The 20,673-nt window shown below is 43.1% G+C and overlaps 2 protein-coding genes across 6 annotated transcripts in view; one reads left to right on the top strand and one right to left on the bottom strand.

Moving 5' to 3' along the window:
* The window catches only part of LOC110530040 (beta-1,3-galactosyltransferase 2), a 31,957-nt gene extending 14,339 nt beyond the window's left edge, over window positions 1-17,618 (top strand). For 3 of the 4 annotated variants that reach the window (XM_021612808.3, XM_036985599.2, XM_021612810.3), the window contains one exon: window positions 15,788-17,618. In XM_021612808.3, coding sequence (XP_021468483.3) covers window positions 15,837-17,264 — 1,428 coding nt within the window. In that variant the 5' untranslated portion in view covers window positions 15,788-15,836 and the 3' untranslated portion in view covers window positions 17,265-17,618. Of the gene's footprint in view, window positions 1-12,045; window positions 12,588-15,787 lie in introns of those variants that run through there. The other variant, XM_021612807.3, reaches the window with a different exon arrangement.
* The window catches only part of LOC110530041 (parafibromin), a 63,212-nt gene that overhangs the window by 13,329 nt on the left and 29,210 nt on the right, over window positions 1-20,673 (bottom strand). For both annotated transcript variants that reach the window (XM_036985598.2, XM_090181879.1), the window contains exon 12: window positions 5,401-5,458. In XM_036985598.2, the coding sequence (XP_036841493.1) occupies window positions 5,401-5,458 (58 nt within the window). The remainder of the gene's footprint in view (window positions 1-5,400; window positions 5,459-20,673) is intronic.

Here is a 20,673-nt window from a genome sequence, read left to right as displayed (position 1 = left end):
TTTCCACATTTTGTTACATTACAGCCTTGTTCTAAAATGGATTTAGTTAACTTCGAGGGTAGGGGGCAGCATTGGGAATTTTGGATGAAAAGCGTGCCCAAATTAAACTACTACTCAGCCATAAAAGCCAGAATATGCATATAATTAGTATATTTGGATAGAAAACACTGCAGTTTCTAAAACTGTTTGAATGATGTATGCGAGTATAACAGAACTCATATGGCTGGCAAAAACCTGAGAAAAATCCAACCAGGAAGTGAGAAATCTGAGGTTTGTAGTTTTACAACTCATTGCCTATCGAATATACAGTATCTATGGGGTCATATTGCACTTGCTAAGGCTTCCACTAGATGTCAACCGTCTTTAGAACCTTGTTTGAGGCTTCTACTGTGAAGTTGGGGCGAATGAGAGGGGATTGAGTAAGGTCTCTCCCAGAGTGCCATGAGCTGACGCGAGTTAGCTTGCGTTCCAGTGCAATTCTAAAGATAAAGGAATTCTCCGATTGGAACATTGGAGATTTATGTTAAAAACATCCTAAAGATTGATTCTATACATCGTTTGACATGTTTCTACGGACTGTAACGGAACTTTTTGACTTTGTCTGCACCTAGTGATCGGGCCTCATGAATTTTGATGATTGTGCTAAACGCGCAAACAAAAAAAGGGGGTATTTGGACATAAATGGATTTTATCGAACAAATCAAACATTTATTGTGGACCTGGGATTCCTGGGAGTGCATTCTGATGAAGATCAAAGGTAAGTGAATATTTAGAATGCTATTTCTGACTTCTGTTGACTACACAACATGGCGGATATCTGTTTGGGTTGTTTTGGTCTGAGCACTGTACTCAGATTATTGCATGGTGTGCTTTTTCCGTAAAGTCTTTGAAATCTGACACAGCAGTTGCATCGAAAATGCCATGCATAGCAGTTGTATCTTTTAGCAATGTTTATTATGGATATTTCTGTAAATTGATGTGGCTCTGCAAAATCACCAGATGTTTTGGAACTACTGAACATAATGTGCCAATGTAAACTCAGATTTTGATATAAATATGAACTTTACCGAACAAAACATACATGTATTGTGTAACATGAAGTCCTATGAGTGTCATCTGATGAAGATCAAAGGTTAATGATTAATTCTCTCTCCATTTCTGACTCCTCTCTTTGGCTGGAAAAGTGGCTGTGGTTCTGTGACTTGGCTCTGACCTAACAATCGTTTGATGTGCTTTCGTCGTAAAGCCTTTTTGAAATCGGACACTGGCTGGATTTACAACAAGTGTATCTTTAAAATGGTGTAAAATACTTGTGTGTTTGAGGAATTTTAATTATGGGATTTCTGTTTTGAATTTGGCGCCCTGCAGTTTCACTGGCTGTTGAGTTGGGACACTATAGTCCCACATACCCTAGTGAAGATATATATATATATTTTTTTTTTACACACAATACCCGAAAACAGTTTAGAAATTTCCGCAAATGTGTTTAAGAACAGAAATACCCTATTTACATAAGTATTCAGACCCTTGGCTATGAGACTCAAAATTTAGCTCATGTGCATCCTGTTTCAATTGATCATACCTGGGATGTTGGCTCCAATCAAATTGTAGGAACCTGTGGTAAATTCAATTGATTGGACATTATCTGGACAGGCACACACCTGTCTATATAAAGGTCCCACAGTGTATGTCAGAGCAAAAACCAAGCCATGAGGTCAAAGGAATTGTCCGTAGAGCTCCGAGACAGGATTGTGTCGAGGCACAGATCTAGGGAAGGGTACCAACAATTTCTGGTGCATTGAAGATCCCCAAGAACACAGTGGCCTCCATTTTTAAGTAGAAGAAGTTTGGAACCACCAAGACTCTTCTCCTAGAGCTGGCTGCCTGGCAAAACTGAAGTTTGAATCGGGGGAGAAGGGCCTTGGTCAAGTAGGTGACCAAGAACCAATGGTCACTCTGGCAGAGCTCCAGAGTTCCTCTGTGGAAATGCGAGAACCTACCTAAAGGACAACCATCACTGCAGCACTCCACCAATCAGGCCTTTATGGTAGGGTGGTCGGATGGAAGCCTCTCCTCAGTAAAAGGCACATGACAGCTCGCTTGGAGTTTGCCAAAAGGCACCTAAAAGACTCGCAGACCATGACAGAAGATTCTCTGGTCTGATATAACCAAGATTGAACTCTTTGGCCTGAATGCCAAGCGCCACATGTGGAGGAAACCTGGAACCATCCCGTCGGTGAAGCATGGCGGTGGCAGCGTCATGCTGTGGTTGTTATACACCGGCAGGGACTGGGCGACTAGTCAGGATCGAGGCAAAGATGAATGGAGCAAAGTACAGAGAGAGCCTTGATAACCTGCACCAGAGCTGGGGCGAAGCACACAGCCAAGACAACACAGGAATGGCTTCGGGATAAGTCTCTGAATGTCCTTGAGTGGCCCATCCAGAGCCCGATAAAAATCTCTGGAGACCTGAAAATAGCTGTGCAGCGACGCTCCCCATCCAACCTGACATAGCTTGAGAGGATCTACAGAGAAGAATGGGAGAAACTCCCCAAATACAGGTGTGCCAAGCTTGTAGCTTCATACCTAAGAAGACTCTAGGCTGTTATCGCTGCCAAAGGTGCTTCAACAAAGTACTGATTAAAGGGTCTGGATACTTCTGTAAATGTGATTTAAGTTTTTTATTAATACATTTGCAAACATTTCTAAAAACTTGTTTTTGCATTGTCATTACAGGGTAGTGTGTGTATTTATTAGGGGGGAAACGATTTAATCCATTTTAGAATAAGGCTGTAACGTAACAAAATGTGAAAAAAGTCAAGGGGTCTGTATGCACTATAATATGAATTGTAACTCAGTAAACTCTTTTAAATTGTTTTCAAATTGTTGTTCAGTGTAAAACAAAAAATCTATTATTAAGTAGTAATATGGTATAGTGGCTCACTTTGTAGATATTCAAGTAAATAATGCTAATTTTTATGCCCGCCAAAAAAGAATCTATGAATGAACTTCACTTATTGCACACAGCTCCCCTGCCAGGCAGTGTTGCTGCGTGAGGTGGGATATAAGATTCGTATTTCTTTGTGCAATTAGCTGCTATGAAACAAAACCACATAAATACTTTGTAAAGAGATACTGCAGCATTTTTCTAACTCACATGTGCTCATATTTGACTTTTGATTATTTTTATTCACAAATGTAATGCTCGCACTGTAGAGCCTTGCAAATTGACCACCCGCCAACGTGGCTGGTGAAATAGGCAGTCTTACCCGCCAATACCCGCATTTGGCAGGTGTTAATTTTATTTCCCATTACTGATGCATGTTTAATATGGATCGGTTTGGGCACACAGGACAGATGCTTATTTGGACGGATGCTTATCTGTGAATCTTACCATCCCTTACGTTTGGCTTAGGTCACAACCTTGAAGCAACATCAGTTGTCCCGAGAAAGTGTTTCAAACGGCAGGAACATGTTGTAGTAGTACATAGAAAGCTGTCTCATTGTACAGTCGTGGCCAAAAGTTGAGAATGACACAAATATAAATTTCACAAAGTCTGCTGCCTCGGTGTCTTAAGATATTTTTGTCAGATGTTACTATGGAATACTGAAGTATAATTACAAGCATTTCATAAGTGTCAAAGGCTTTTATTGACAATTACATGAAGTTGATGCAAAGAGTCAATATTTGCAGTGTTGACCCTTCTTTTTCCAAGACCTCTGCAATCTGCCCTGGCATGCTGTCAATTAACTTCTGGGCCACATCCTGACTGATGGCAGCCCATTCTTGCATAATCAATACTTGGGAGTTGTTCAGAATTTGTGGGTTTTTGTTTGTCCACCTGCCTCTGGAGGATTGCCCACAAATTGTCAATGTGATTAAGGTCTGGAGTTTCCTGGCCATGGACATGGCCATGGACCCAAAATATCGATGTTTTGTTCCCCGAGGAACTTAATTATCACTTTTGCCTTATGGCAAGGTGCTCCATCATGCTGGAAAAGGCATTGTTCGTCACCAAACTGTTGGTTGGGAGAAGTTGCTCTCGGAGGATGTGTTGGTACCATTCTTTATTCATGGCTGTGTTCTTAGGCAGAATTGTGAGTGAGCCCACTCCCTTGGCTGCAAAGCAAACCCACACATGAATGGTCTCAGGATGCTTTACTGTTGGCATGACACAGGACTGATGGTAGTGCTCACCTTTTCTTCTGGCAAGCTTTTTTCCAGATGCCCCAAACAATTGGAAAGGGGATTCAGAAAAAATTACTTTACCCCAGTCCTCAGCAGTCCAATCCCTGTACCTTTTGCAGAATATCTGTCCCTATATATCAGAATGTCTGTCCCTGATGTTTTTCCTGGAGAGAAGTGGCTTCTTTGCTGCCCTTCTTGACACCAGGCCATCCCCCAAAAGTCTTTGCCTCACTGTGCATGCAGATGCACTCACACCTGCCTGCTTTATTCCTGAGCAAGCTCTGTACTGGTGGTGCCCCGATCCCGCAGCTGAATCAACTTTAGGAGACGGTCCTGGCGCTTGCTGGCCTTTTTTGGGCGCCCTGAAGCCTTCTTCACAACAATTGAACTGCTCTCCTTGAAGTTCTTGATGATCCAATAAATTGTTGATTTAGGTGCAATCTTACTGGCAGCAATATCCTTGCCTGTGAAGCCCTTTTCGTGCAAAGTAATGATGACGGCACGTGTTTCCTTCCAGGTAACCATGGTTGACAGAGGAAGAACAATGATTCTAAGCACCTTTTGAAGCTTCCAGTCTGTTATTCGAACTCAATCAGCATGACAGAGTGATCTCCAGCCCTGTCCTTGTCAACATTCACACCTGTGTTAACGAGAGAATCACTGACATGATGTCAGCTGGTCCTTTTGTGGCAGGGCTGAAATGCAGTGGAAATGTTTTTGGGGGATTCAGTTCATTTGCATGGCAAAGAGGGACTTTGCAATTATAATTGCAATTCATCTGATCACTCTTCATAACATTCTGGAGTATATGCAAATTGCCATCCTACAAACTGAGGCAGCAGACTTTGTGAAAATTAATGTGTCATTCTCAACTTTTGGCCACGACTGTAGAATCAACCACTAATTCTAGTCCTTGAGAGTAACAGGGTCTGCAGGCCTGCCCATTAAAAACACACGAGATTCAACCAATAAAGGTCTTGAATCAGGTGTTTGAGTACTGTGCTGTAATGAAACCATGCACACCGCGGGGGGTTCAACATGACGTGCAGAGTTTTATTGCAACCCAGCTCTAAAAGTTACTTTTTGGGCCAGGGTTGGTGGTGACTGCTGATACAGGGGTTTTGAATGACTGGGAAAGCTGTGTCTACAAAAGGCCTACATTAACACAATGTTTTCATGTCACCTGCTTTGGTGGTGACAGATATACATACCTGGTCTGGGAACGGGCTGCAGTGCTGGTGTCTGGGCCTTCCTGGCAGACGCTCCCTCCTGAAACACAAACAAAAACACAACGGTCAACCTACAGCCTGATGAATGAAAAGCCAACCCTACATATTGGCATAGGGTATGCAAGTTCATCCAACTCGAACTCGTCTACAACATATTTACAATGTATTTGGAAAGTATTCAGACCTAGACTTTTTCCATATTTTGTTACGTTACAGCCTTATTCTAAATGGATTAAATCGTTTTCCCCCTCATTAATCTACACACAATACCCCATAATGACAAAAGAAAAAACGTGTTTAGAAATGTTAGCAAATTTAATATCACATTTACATAAGTATTCAGACCCATTACTCAGTACTTTGTTGAAACACCTTTAACCTGTTGAGTGTAGGGGGCAGTATTTAGATTTTGATGAAAAACGTACCCAAATTTAACTGCCAATTTCTCAGGTCCAGAATCTAGAATATGCATATAATTGTCAGATTAGGATAGAAAACTCTAAAGTTTCCAAAACTGTCAAAATATTGTCTGTGAGTATAACAGAACTGATATTGCAGACGAAAACCTGAGGAAAATTCAACCAGGAAGTGGCCTCTTTTGAAAGCTCCATGTTCCTTTGAATGCCTTCCCTCCATTTAAAGGGATATCAACCATATTCATTTTCCTATGGCTTACCCATGTTGTGAACAGTCTATAGACAGTTTCAGGCTTTTATTTTGAAAAATGAGCGAGAAAGATCACATCGCGTCAGTGTGTCCCCAGAGTTTTTGGCTGTGTATTTGGAATTTTCATCTGCGATGTCGTGACCGCTCAAGCCTGTGGATTTCTGAAAACGCGCCAAACAAATGGAGGTATTTTGGATATAAAAATACATTTTATGGAACAAAAGGAACAATTATTGTGTAACTGGGAGTCTCGTGAGTGCAAACATTCGAAGATCAAAGGTAAGCGATTTAATTTATTGCTTTTCTGACTTTTGTGACCAATCTACTTGGCGGCTAGCTGTTTGTAATACACTGCTATAAAATAACACATCCTAGATCTGAATGAATGAAATATTCTTATTAAATACTTTTTTCTTTACATAGTTGAATGTGCTGACAACAAAATCACACAAAAATCAATGGAAATCAAATTTATCAACCCATGGAGGTCTGGATTTGGAGTGACACTCAAAATTAAAGTGTAAAACCACACTACAGGCTGATCCAACTTTGATGTAAAATCCTTAAAACAAGTCAAAATGAGGCTCAGTACTGTGTGTGGCCTCCACGTGCCTGTATGACCTCCCTACAACGCCTGGGCATGCTCCTGATGAGGTGGCGGATGGTCTCCTGAGGGATCTCCTCCCAGACCTGGACTAAAAGCATCCGCCAACTCCTGGACAGTCTGTGGTGCAACGTGGCGTTGGTGGATGGAGCGAGACATGATGTCCCAGATGTGCTCAATTGGATTCAGGTCTGGGGAACGGGCGGGCCAGTCCATAGCGTCAATGCCTTCCTCTTGTAGGAGCTGCTGACACACTCCAGCCACATGAGGTCTAGCATTGTCTTGCATTAGGATGAACCCAGGGCCAACCGCACCAGCATATGGTCTCACAAGGGGTCGGAGGATCTCATCTCGGTACCTAATGGCAGTCAAGCTACCTCTGGCGAGCACATGGAGGGCTGTGCGGCCCCCCAAAGAAATGCCACCCCACACCATGACTGACCCACCGCCAAACCGGTCATGCTGGAGGATGTTGCAGGCAGCAGAACGTTCTCCACGGCGTCTCCAGACTTTCACATCTGTCACATGTGCTCAGTGTGAACCTGCTTTCATCTGTGAAGAGCACAGGGCGCCAGTGGCGAATTTGCCAATCTTGGTGTTCTCTGGCAAATGCCAAACGTCCTGCACGGTGTTGGGCTGTAAGCACAACCCCCACCTGTGGACGTCGGGCCCTCATACCACCCTCATGGGTGTCTGTTTCTGACCGTTTGAGCAGACACATTTGTGGCCTGCTGGAGGTCATTTTGCAGGGCTATGGCAGTGCTCCTCCTGCTCCTCCTTGCACAAAGGCGGAGGTAGCGGTCCTGCTGCTGGGTTGTTGCCCTCCTACGGCCTCCTCCACGTCTCTTGATGTACTGGCCTATCTCCTGGTAGCGCCTCCATGCTCTGGACACTACGCTGACAGACACAGCAAACCTTCTTGCCACAGCTCGCATTGATGTCCCATCCTGGATGAGCTGCACTACCTGAGCCACTTGTGTGGGTTGTAGACTCCGTCTCATGCTACCACTAGAGTGAAAGCACCGCCAGCATTCAAAAAGTGACCAAAACATCAGCCAGGAAGCATAGGAACTGAGAAGTGGTCTGTGGTCACCACCTGCAGGACCACTCCTTTATTGGGAGTGTCTTGCTAATTGCCTATAATTTCCACCTGTTGTCTATTCCATTTGCACAACAGCATGTGAAATGTATTGTCAATCAGTGTTGCTTCCTAAGTGGACAGTTTGATTTCACAGAAGTGTGATTGACTTGGAGTTACATTGTGTTGTTTTATTTTTTTGAGCAGTGTATTTTGTCTACTGAGAGAGATGTTCTTACATAAACGCTTGGATAGCTTTCGCCGAAAAGCTTTATTGAAATCTGACATGCCAGGTGGATTAACAACAAGCTAAACTGTGTTTTGCTATATTGCACTTGTGATTTCATGAAAATTACATTTTAATTTGGCGTGCTACATTCCAGCTGATGTTGACGTAAATGATCCCGCTAACGGGATGGGTGCATCCCTGCCTGTCTTGGAGCTCTACAGACAATCCCTTTGACCTAACGGGATGGGTGCATCGCTGCCTGTCTTGGAGCTCTACGGACAATCCCTTTGACCTCATGGCTTGGTTTTTGCTCTGACATGCACTGTCAATTGTTGGGCATTATATAGACAGGTGTGTGTGCCTTTCCAAATCATGTTTAATCAATTTAAATTGACCATAGGTGGACTCCAATCAAGTTGAAGAAACATCCCAAATATGATCAGGATGCACCGGAGCTCAATTTCAAGTCTCATAGCAAAGGGCCTGAATACTTAAGTAAATAAGATATCGGTTTATCATTTTTACTAAATTTGCAAACATCTCTAAAACCTATTTTCGATTTGTCATCATGGGTTATTGTGTGTAGACTTAGAATAAGGCTGTAACGTAACAAAATGTTGAACAAGAGAAGGGATCTGAATACTTTCCAATTGCACTGTATATATTGTCCATATCAAGAGCCTCAGTGTTGTGTATGATGACTGTTGCTCCCTCCTCCCTCAGGCCGATTCCCCTTGGAAGGGGTGTGCATCTAGTCTGATGGGAGTGTATCAAGGGTCACACCCTCTCTAAGGTCTAGTGGTAATTCATCATCTAATGACAGTCCCAGAGCTCGGCTTCAAAGAAGAGCTGTAGAAACATCTACAGGGGGTTGTTTCTAAGTGTCGATACTGTCAGAGCTCTCAATACTGTCGATCCGGCCAGAGCCTGGGACTCAAACCAGTGGTTATATCACTAACCCACTAACCCCCCCCCCCCCCTTAGTTAACACTCAATGATTTTTTTATGGTGGAAATTGTGATCAAATCAACATTATCAACTTTTAATGCAACATACCAAAACAAACTATCCAAGACTTATTAGTATGCAAAACTATGCAAATTATTTTGTTGTAGGCAGAACGCATCTGAGTCTGATTCTATTGTATTGACACGTAGGACTGTTGTATTTTGAGACAAGCTTGACTAATCTACGTAGCCAATACGGCAGAGGGTAGCATAATTGATCCAATTCTCTGTAATAAATGGTATGGGAATAATAATGCATTTTATTTTTAAAGTGGTTTCTTTTCTTCTCAAACATTTTCAGTCACCTTCTTGTCTGAAGGTCAAGTGGATAAACAGGTTAATGTCAAGTCCTGCATGTTTTTTCCACAAAAGTCTCGTGGAATATAAGCCTACATTTTACACTGCATGATAGAACAGCCATTTCCATGTTCAAATGTTATGGGATGCCTTTTGTTTTTGATGGTAGGCCACTCTGGTAGGTCTACATTATGATCATCCACAGAAGCCTATTTGACCACTGTCTGAAACTCAAAGTGGGTACAGCCTCAGTGTTCACAGTAAACACATGCTGGAAGTTCCACAGAATTTTAAAAGTTCAAGTTTGCACTCAGCAGACCTGAAATTTGCTCAGTACAGAAAAAAAGAGGAACCATTTTCCAGAACCTCGGTGGCATACATATTAATTTAGGAACGCGATGAAGTTGCCTCTAGACACTGATCTTGGGTCAGTTTTGCATTTCCCCCTAATGGTTCAGGTTAGGATTGGGGGAAGGGAAGCTGATCCTAGATTAGAACCTAGGAGAAACTCCACCCTGAAGCACTCCCTGAAATACTGGCAATGTTGCTATGACACATTGGTTCCTGTTGGATTTCTACTAGTAGGTTGAATAAATCTTTAGTCTCTTATTTTATTGGAGATGTATGGCACACGGTCCACAGAACTTCATGAAGAGTCACCAGTTGACCCAGTGTTTCCCATAGATTATTTTCCAACACAGGTAGGTGGCAGATTGAATGGTAGGGAAAACTGCTGTGACCAGAGCCATCTGTACAGAGACGCAGAGTTCGGAGTTATATAGATAGATATGTTTTCATATCATTTTACTCAGAACTCAATGCGTCGGCTTCCTGCAGATTTGTCAGTTAACTCCATGAGCAGCAGCACAGACTTGAGTTGTAGATGACAGATATGATTCAATAGTTCAGGGCAGAGTCAAGAGAATGCAATGAAAATCCCGGGCCCATGGGCTGTTTTTTAAATGTATTATTGCGGTACATTAAAGTTCTTATGCAATAAATTATGCAAGCCTGTGTTGTATTGTCAAAATAATGAACTGTGAATATTTTATCAGATTAATTTAGCTGTCCACATAGCGCACAGCGTCCACCAATAAAGGATTGAGTTAGAGGGGCGGTTTAATACAAATTTTGTCCATCTAGTCCAAGGGAGAATTTCAATTGCAAATCCCTCGCGTCCTCTCTCTCCAAAATCCATTGGAGGTGGTAAGAGTGGAGGGACGTGTGACTGTCATCCAATGGGGTTTGAGGATGAGGAAGGATGCGAGGAGTATTCAAGTATGATTCTCCAAGTATGTGGAAAATATAAGTAACCATTTCTATGTAGGTCTGTACTTCTTTGGTGCCAATTCTTAATGACATTGGTCACCCTAACTCTCAAAATCAGTCAATACTAGGCCAATAGTCCTCCAGTCCAGTCAAAAAGTTAGTAAACCTGTATGGGGGGCCTCTGCCCCTGCAAAGGTTTTTGGTCTATCCCTCTAGAGCTCTTGTCCCTTAATCTCCCTCGCATCTAGTTTCTTTCCCACTGTCTTCTCTTTCCTATTCATGATCTACTGGCCTCACAGACAGATTAGTGAATCAGCAGCTTTGCTGGGATAGTCTGTGGAAGTCAAGCTGCTTAAACTACATCAACACTGGCCTGACTGGAATGCCAGTCATAGGCCTGCACAACAAGCCACAGAAGAGCCATGCTCTCAACGAGAAATGTAAAGGGATACTTTATTTTTCTTCGGTACATTAAAAAAATTGTAATGATCCAAACCAGGGCCTAAAATTACATTTTTGGTCCCCCAGCCACTGTGGCAGAAAAAAAAAAATCAAATCTACCAGCCACTGAGGTTATTTTTTACCAGCCAAAATATTTTTCATATTTACATAACATTTGTAATCAAACCAATAAATAGCGACACGGGACTAGTTTAAAATGGCCCGTATATAAAATGTGCGTGAATCCCGATTAAAAAGGGAAAAAAAAGGCACATCCAGTAAAAATGGGTCATATTTTTTTTAACCGTTTAGGCTAGAGACAAAAAAACATTTATCTTTGCTGTAAGGATGCCTGTCACGAAGTGGTGCTCTATGTTCCCTCGCTGACACTGCAGCTGAGGCTGCATGACAGTGAACTTTCAAAGTCTAGTCTGTACTCTCGGTTATAACAAGTGATAATGATTCAATGTAACAAATGTAACAAATCTAACAGAAGACTCATCAGGGACTGCATCCATGCTCGCCATCACGGCTAAATTATATATTTCTAAAACTGACGGAGGAATAGACGCACGTGAAGAGAGGACGGAGAAAAGCAGGTAAGGGCATGTAGGGGATGCAGCTGGCTGATTACAGCTGCCACACATGATATGCGCATGAAAGTGAAGTGGATATTGGACCTGTGCATACAAGAGACTAGTGGCTGTTGCTTATTAAATTCAACTGAATTGAAACAAAACAGACTTCATAAACATTTTATAACAGGCGCCAGCAGATTTTTTAGATTGGTAGGACTGAAAAAGTCGGTAGTATTTAAGACACGGTACTACGGTATTCTAAAATGTTGGTATTATAAGTAAACATGGCGTTTTGGTACCGTGACATTACAGTGGTACCGGTATACCGTGCAACACTAAAATCTGGTATCGTGACAACACTAGCATATTGTCACCAAGCCTGCAACTATCCATCAGACCATATAGAGAAAACAGCCCTGCCCCTCTCAGTAGCCCCCACCAGCTAGAGCAGATGCGACAGAGCGATAGCACAGCAAGAGAGATAGGGAGCGAGGGAGGTTGATAGAGGGGAAGCGTGTGGGGGCAGAAGAGACATAAGCGACACAGAGAGCACTGTGGATGAAGAGAATGTAGCTCGGGTGCTCTACACACACACACACACACAGGCACCAAGAGCCAGTGTGCCCGAGTGAATTTGACAATGAGTCATATTTAAAACCAAGGGAGGGATCGCTCTGCGCGTGTGGGTGCGTTCGCAGCAAAAGGCATTGAAAAACATGGCAGAGAAGGAACGACACCGTCCAAAGCGGGATCCATAGAAGCAGTCGCACCATGATTGGGCCGCCCCACACAGAGAGAAAAGCAGCGATAAAACGGTAACCGTGAGATGGAGCTGAGAGGTGAGCCAAGGTGTGTGGTGGACAGGAAGAAATAGATAAACCATTGAAGCTGGCAGCAGCACTGGGCAGAGTCATGGGCAGGTTGTTGTGCCCTAGTAGATGAGAGATGAGGGGAGCAAGCCCTCCGCCCTGCCCTGAAACGACTTGAACTGGGGGAACAGGTATGTCTTCTGGTCCGGCGTGCTCAATTACAGCTCAAAAACACACACATGCTCTTACAAGAGCGTATTGGTAGTAAAAGCTGCCATGTACACACTGCACAGGTGCTGGCTGCTAGGAAGGAATATATAGCTTTGAGAGCTCGTTTTTGTTTAGAACCTGAGAACACATTGGGGTGTGTGTGTGTGTGTGTGTTTAATGTTTCTTTGCATTCCAGAGGATGCCTACATGAGGGATTTGGCTTTTTAGCACCTTTTGTGCGCTCTCACAAACAACCCTTTGTCTGGGGGGGGTATTTTAAGAGAGCGGCATGTAATCCAGTCGAATGTGAGAGAACCCACACCACTCCAGGGGACTAGTTGCCCAAAAATGTGAAAACAGTGCAGTGCTTTCACAGCAATCTAAATTAAACATACTTTTTCAGTTCGCTTGGGTTGCTGTGCCAAATGTGCCCACTTCTTGCTTACACCTTATCCAAGTATCAATTCCTCCAATTGTTTAAAGGAGCGATTGAGGACATAGATCTTCATAGTTAACTTATTTAGTCCACCCATATATTAGATAGTAACCTTAATCATGCACAAGGGCGGTTCCTTACAAGGAAAGGCACAAATAGCCCTCAATTTAAGAGAGAAGATTTGCTAAGAAGTCACTCTAACAGGATGTTGGTTTCCTCTTTATAACACATCTAAAAGTGAGGGTTTAAAAAACTGATACAAATGTAAATACAAGTATAATAGATCCTGTGGCATGTCATTAAGAGTAATGTTGTTTATTTTCTTCAAAAGTAACTGGCTCCAGTTAGACTTGCATGACTCACATGCAAAGCAACATTAGTAGTCCTTTTTTTATGTAAATTGTAACACATACAGTACCAGTCGAAAGTGGGTGTCAATATTAGGGAGAGAGGCGCTAAAAGAGAAGGGTGCCACTAACTATTGTGTAACGGGACGCTGGCCTTCTAGGCAGAGTTCCTCTGTCCAGTGTCTGTTCTTTTGCCTATCTTAATATTTTCTTCTTATTGGCCAGTCTGAGATATAGCTGTTTCTTTGCAACTCTGCCTAGAAGGCCAGCATCCCAGAGTCGGCTCTTCATTGTTGACGTTGAGACTGGTGTTTTGCGGGTACTATTTAATGAAGCTGCCAGTTGAGGACTTGTGAGGCGTCTGTTTCTCAAACTAGACACTAATGTACTTGTCCTCTTGCTCAGTTGTGCCCTGGGGCCTCCCACTCCTTCGATTCTGGTTAGGGTCAGTTTGCGCTGTTCTGTGAAGGGAGTAGTACACAGCGTTGTACGAGATCTTCAGTTTCTTGGCAATTTCTCGCATGGAATAGCCTTCATTTCTCAGAACAAGAATAGACTGACGAGGTTCAGAAGAAAGTACGAGGTTCAGAAGAAAGTACCATTTTGAGCCTGTAATCGAACCCACAAATGCTGATGCTCCAGATACTCAACTAGTCTAAAGGCGGACAGTTTTCTTGCTTTTTTAAATCAGAACAGTTTTCAGCTGTGCTAACATAATTGCAAAAAGGGCTTTCTAAATGATCAATTAGCCTTTTAAAATTATAAACTTGGATTAGCTAACTTAACGTGCCATTGGAACACAGGAGTGATGGTGGCTGATAATGGGCCTATGTAGATATTCCATTAAAACAAAATCAGCCGTTTCCAGCTTCAATAGTCTTTTACAACATTAACACGTTTAAATGTTTTACTCACATCGGCTGCAGTGAAGGAGAGTCCGCAGGTTTTGGTAGCGGGCAGTGTAAGTGGCACTGTATTGTCCTCAAAGCGAGCAAAGAAGTTTAGTCTGTCTGGGAGCAAGACATCCTGGTCCGCGACGGGGCTGGTTTTCTTTTTGTAATCTGTGATTGACTGAGTCCCTGCCACATACCTCGTGTCTGAGCCGTTGAATTGCGACTCTACTTTGTCTCTACATGGATGCTTAACTTGTTTGATTGCCTTACGGAGGGAATAGCTACACTGTATTCGGTCATGTTTCCGGTCACCTTGCCCTGGTTAAAAGCAGAGGTTCACGCTTTCAGTTTCGCGCAAATGCTGCCATCAATCCACAGTTTCTGGTTTGGGAATGTTTTAATAGTTGCTGTGGGTACGACGTCGCCGATGCACTTGCTAATAAACTCGCTCACCAAATCAGCGTATTCATCAATGTTGTTGTTTGACGCAATGCGGAACATATCCCAATCCACGTGATCGAAGCAATCTTGAAGCGTGGAATCAGATTGGTCGGACCAGCGTTGAACAGACCTGAGCGCGGGAACTTCCTGTTTTAGTCTCTGTCTATAGGCAGGGAGCAACAAAATGGAGTCGTGGTCAGCTTTTCCAAAAGGAGGGCGGGGGAGGGCCTTATATGCATTGCGGAAGTTAGAATAACAATGATCCAGGGTTTTACCAGCCCTGGTAGCACAATCGATATGCTGATAGAATTTAGGGAGTCTTGTTTTCAGATTAGCCTTGTTAAAATCCCCAGCTACAATGAATGCAGCCTCAGGATATGTGGTTTCCAGTTTACATAGAGTCAAATAAAGTTTATTTAGGGCCATCGATGTGCCTGCTTGGGGGGGTGGAATATATGCGGCTGTGATTATAATCGAAGAGGATTCTCTTGGTAGATAATGCGGTCAACATTTGATTGTGAGGAATTCTAAGTCAGGTTAACAGAAGGACTTGAGTTCCTGTATGTTGTTATAATCACACCATGTCTCGTTAATCATAAGGCATACACCCCCGTCCCTCTTCTTACCAGAAAGATGCTCCTTTGTCGGCGAGATGCATGAAGAAACCAGGTGGCTGTACCGACTCCGATAGTGTGTCTCGAGTGAGCCATGTTTCCTTGAAGCAAAGAACGTTAGTCTCTTATGTCTCTCTGGAATGCTACCCTTGCTCGGATTTCATCAACCTTGTAGTCAAGGGACTGGACATTGGCGAGTAGTATGCTCGTGAGCGGTGCGCTCTGTGCCTCGGGAGCCTGACCAAGCCAAACTTGCAGCGTCATACCCAAGAAGACTCGAGGCTGTAATCGATGCCAAAAGGTGCTTCAACAAAGTACTGAGTAAAGGGTCTGAATGCTATTTTAAATGTATTTTATGTTATCACACCACTACAATCCCTCAGGCACCCTAGACAAAGCGTTTGATGGTTTTAACTTGTGCTAACATTTTCACTGTTGTTTTTCTCCTAGATAAAAACGTTGGCCTCTGCTGAAGACCGCATGAACCTGGTTGAAACATATGGGCAGGTTTGACAACAGACCAACAATTCAAAGTGACTTGAATGTTACGGTTCAATACATGCACCACCTCCGGACTAATTACTTGGTTCATCAACAATATCGCACACAGCATACGCCTGACCTGACCGAGTGTGTTACGACTGCCCACGTGAGGTGGTACACAGACACCATGCAGTGGAGGAGGCGCCACTGCTACACGCATGTCGCTGGCCTACTGTCTCTCCTCTCGCTCCTGATCATCCTGGGCCATCAAGACTGGCTGCCGGGCCTCAGGGGGCCAACATGGCAGAGGGAGCACCTAGTGGCTTACACCGAAAGAGGACTACACTCTACCAAAGAAAAAGGGAATCACAGCTCATCACAGAATCTATGGAGGGACGCACTGGTTCCCCCTTCGCCTCCGGAAAGAAATGCCAACCTCAGTTCCCCTCAGGACTTCTCCTTTCCACAGGGGATTACGGGACTGGAGAACTCAGTGGCGGCTAATGCTAGCTTGAGTGGGGAAGTCGGGCTAAGGGGCCTGCTGACCTCAGAGCCATACCCTTACATCATCAATGAGCCCGACAAGTGCCGGGAGGGCAACCCAGAGCCCTTCCTGGTGCTGCTGATAGCCACGGAGGCCAATCAGGTGGAAGCCAGGGAGACCATTCGGCAGACCTGGGGGAACGAGAGCATGGTCCCGGGCCTAAGCTTTGTTAGGCTCTTCCTGTTAGGCGTAAAGGAGGGCAGGGTGGGCCGCCTGCAGCAGAGCAGCCTGGAGGCCGAGAGCCGGAGGCACCGTGACATCATCCAGCAGGATTACATGGACACTTACAACAACCTGACTATAAAAACCCTGATGGGCATGCACTGGGTGTCCACGCACTGCCCGGGCACCAACTATGTCATGAAGACAGACAGTGACATGTTTGTCAACACAGAGTATCTCGTGCACAAGCTGCTCCAGCCAGAGATGCACCCCAAACGGGACTATATTACGGGCTACCTGATGAGGGGCTATGCACCCAACAGGAACAAGAATAGCAAGTGGTACATGCCCTCCGAGCTGTACCCCAGTGAGGTGTACCCTACTTTCTGCTCAGGAACGGGCTATGTGTTCTCAGGGGACCTGGCTGGAAAGATATACAGGGCCTCCCTGGGTATCCGCAGGCTGCATCTGGAGGACGTTTACGTGGGCATCTGCCTGGCCAAGCTGCGGATCGAACCCACGCCGCCGCCTAATGAGTTCCTGTTCAACCACTGGCGGGTGTCCTACTCCAGCTGCAAGTATAGCCACCTCATAACCTCCCACCAGTTTCACCCCAACGAACTGCTCAAGTACTGGCACCACCTGCAGAGCAACAAGCACAACGCCTGCATCAACACGTCCAAAGACAAGGTGGGCAGGTTTCAGAGGAAACTGCAGGGTGTACAGCCTATTTGGTGACAGAGGGTTGAGTGTGATGTTAGGTCATTGCCTGTGCAGGAGTCACTGGGCAAGAGATGAGTCAAGCATGTTTTTGGACAAACTAATGCTTGAAGACAAAAAAAAATTTAAACTACAGTTTATATTCAAGTTTAATACATTCATTGATTGAAATAATATATGCATTGGGGTACAGAGGAAGACATCACTTATGTGAAATGTGGGTGCTGTTTATTATGAGGATATATCTTAAGACTATTGGTGGACTGTCACCGTCTAGTATCCATTTTGTTCAACTTGAGTTTAAATACTTTTCCTTTTAACCCCCTAAGGTTGAATCGAAGAACCATAATAAAAAAAGATCTGTAAGTTTCAGCTAGATGTTTTTTTTTTGTTTTTTTTGCATTGGATCCACATGTCACACTTCCGCATCTGTGGTGAAAGTTGATAGAGCTAGAGCAGTTTGTCAGACAATGAGACATCCCAAAAATCGGTCTCAGAAAATCGTCCAAACAGTTTTGGACTACAGACTTTTATAACCCCTCTATGGAAAGATGACTCACGCAAACGAGAGTGTTCTCCATTTTGCTCTATGACCACCACAACTTGGGATTCATCTGAAGTTGGTACAGCTGATCTGCCAACTTTTTTATGCAGCATCCGAACAGTATGAGCTACACACTAATATGACCCGTATCCCTCCAAGATTTAGCAACATTTGTGATTTCTACAGCCAAAAAAAAAAGCATAAACTTTTCTGAAACTCTGCTATACATTTCATATAAAGCAATAAAAGTCATGTGCTCAGTTTGAGGACGACTTTAAGCAGAATACATAATAGAAAAACAATTAGAACATCTAAAGTGCTGAATTTTGGTTATTTTCCTTTAAACATCTGTCAAAATCCATTCACACCTCTCCATCTGGCTTGCCATCAACACAGGATGCATCTCTTAACAGATTCAAAGCTGATCAATCTCTTTCAATTTGAGGATCAGTATTTCTTTCTAATAAGTTATCACAAGCAAGAATTTTGAAGACTTTTTCTGAAAGGGTTGTAAGGGAGATGAAGAGAAAACGTAAAAATAGAGAATTGTTGATATTTACTATTCCATGTATTTAAAAAATTGTGCTTTCATGATAAGTATTAGAGAGTTTAAAACAGCAAAGACAGCTAAAACAGCTTGCCACAGTCTTCCCTGCTACCAGTTCAGTCATGGTGATCTGCCGCAGCTGTGGGAACTGTTCTGACATTCTCATATGCTCTGCTGATTCGAAGTGACTTTATCGTCAACAAAAAAAACAAAAACATTTGGAAATTGTTTCGCACGGTCGTTAGCTGTTATCTTTGTTGGCAAATGAGATTGATTTCTGTTCATTATACTGCCCGTCAGCCATCAACAATCACCCATCTTGGCACGCGAATATGCTGACAGGCCAGGGAGGAGAGAGGGAAAAAAATAAGAAAAAACCTGTTGACGTGTGGTTGGATTGGGCCATTTTCCACGGTAACAGTGCAGTACTTGGTAAAAAAAAAAATTACAAACCCACTTTTGATTGGACCCTTGTATGCGCAAAAGGTGTGGGAATTGGTCAAAATTGCAAATTACTGCATCATGTGTTGACTTTGCAATGAATCACAGAAACGCAGAATCCTGGAGGGACTGCCCTCTGTGCAAAGATGACCCTCACTGACACGAATATGTCGGTTGTTTTGCTCCAAGACGCCCATAGGCCTCAAGACTCGTCTGAACGTCCCCTGGTACCAGTTGAAAGAAATTTATGGAAGTACACTGGACAAAACATAAAAACCGCCACGCCACGTATTGTTCGTCCCCATGTTTCATGAGCTGAAATAAATACAAATACTAGCAATTTTCCATATGCACAAAAAGCTTATTTCTCTCATTTTGAGTATTTCTGTCTGCAATAAAGCCCTTTTGTGGGAAAAACTAATTCTGATTGGCTGGGCCTGGCTCCCATGTGGGTGTGCCTATGCTCACCCATGGCAGCACCCCTGCCTAGTCCTGTGAAATCCATAGATTATGGCCTAATGAATTCATTTAAAATTGACCGATTTCCTTAACTGTAACTAAGTCAAATATTACAAATTGTTGCATGTCGCATTTATGTTTTGTTCTCATATACATACACTACCGTTCAAGTTTGGGGTCACTTAGAAGCACAATTTTTGTTCATTAAAATAACACCAAATTGATCAGAAATACAGTGTAGACATTGATTATCTTGTAAATTACTATTGTAGCTGGAAACGGTAGATCACATAGGCGTACAGATGACCATTATCAGCCACCATCACTCCTGTGTTCCAATGGCACGTTGTGTTAGCTAATCCACGTTTATAATTTTAAAAGGCTAATTGATCATTAGAAAACCCTTTTGCAATTATGTTAGCACAGCTAAAAACTGTTGTTCTGATTAAAGAAGCAATAAAACTGGCCTTCTTTAGACTAGTTGAGTATCTGGAGCATCAGCATTTGTGGGTTCGATTACAGGCTCAAAATGGCCAGAAACAAAGCACTTCCTTCTGAAACTTGTCAGTCTATTCTTGTTCTGAGAAATGAAGGCTATTCCATGCAAGAAATTGCCAAGAAACTGAAGATCTGGCAAAAGAACACAGACATTGGACAGAGGAACTCTGCCTAAAAGGCCAGCATTCCGGAGTCGCCTCTTCACTGTTGACGTTGAGACTGGTGTTTTGCGGTTACCATTTAATGTAACTTCCAGTTTCTGGCCATTAGCCTTTTAAAATGATACACTTGGATTAGCTAACAACGTGCCATTGGAACACAGGAGTGATGGTTGCTGATAATGGGCCTCTGTATACCTATGCAGATATTCCAAAAAAGAACCTGCCGTTTCCAGCAACAAGTCATTTACAACAAAGTCTAAACTGTATTTCTGATCAATTTGATGTTATTTTAATGAACCAAAAAAAGGTGCTTTTCTTTCACACACACGTCAAGATTGGACACCTACTCATTCAAGGGGTTTTCTTTATTTGTACTATTTTCTACATTGCATTATAATAGTGAAGACATCAAAACTATGAAATAACACATATGGAATCATGTAGTAACCAAAAAAGTGTAACACAAATCAAAATATATTTGACATTCTTCAAAGTAGCCACCCTTTGCCTTTACGACCTCTTTGCACACTTTTGGCATTCTCTCAACAAGCTTCAAGAGGCAGTCACCTGGAAAGCATTTCAACTAACAGGTGTGCCTTGTTAAAAGATCATTTGTGGAATTTTATTCCTTCAAATGCGTTTGAGCCAATCAGTTGTGTTGTGACAAGGTAGGGGTGGTGTACAAAAAATGTCCCTATTTGGTAAAATAATAGCTAAAAAAAAAGCAAAGAGAAACAGTCCATTACTTTAACCTCTCTGCGCACGGAACCCGTTAGC

Source organism: Oncorhynchus mykiss, chromosome 8, assembly GCF_057628025.1.
Source record: "Oncorhynchus mykiss isolate SJ-2025 chromosome 8, ASM5762802v1, whole genome shotgun sequence".
NCBI lineage: Eukaryota > Metazoa > Chordata > Actinopteri > Salmoniformes > Salmonidae > Oncorhynchus > Oncorhynchus mykiss.
This window is presented reverse-complemented; position numbering and strand designations above follow the sequence as displayed.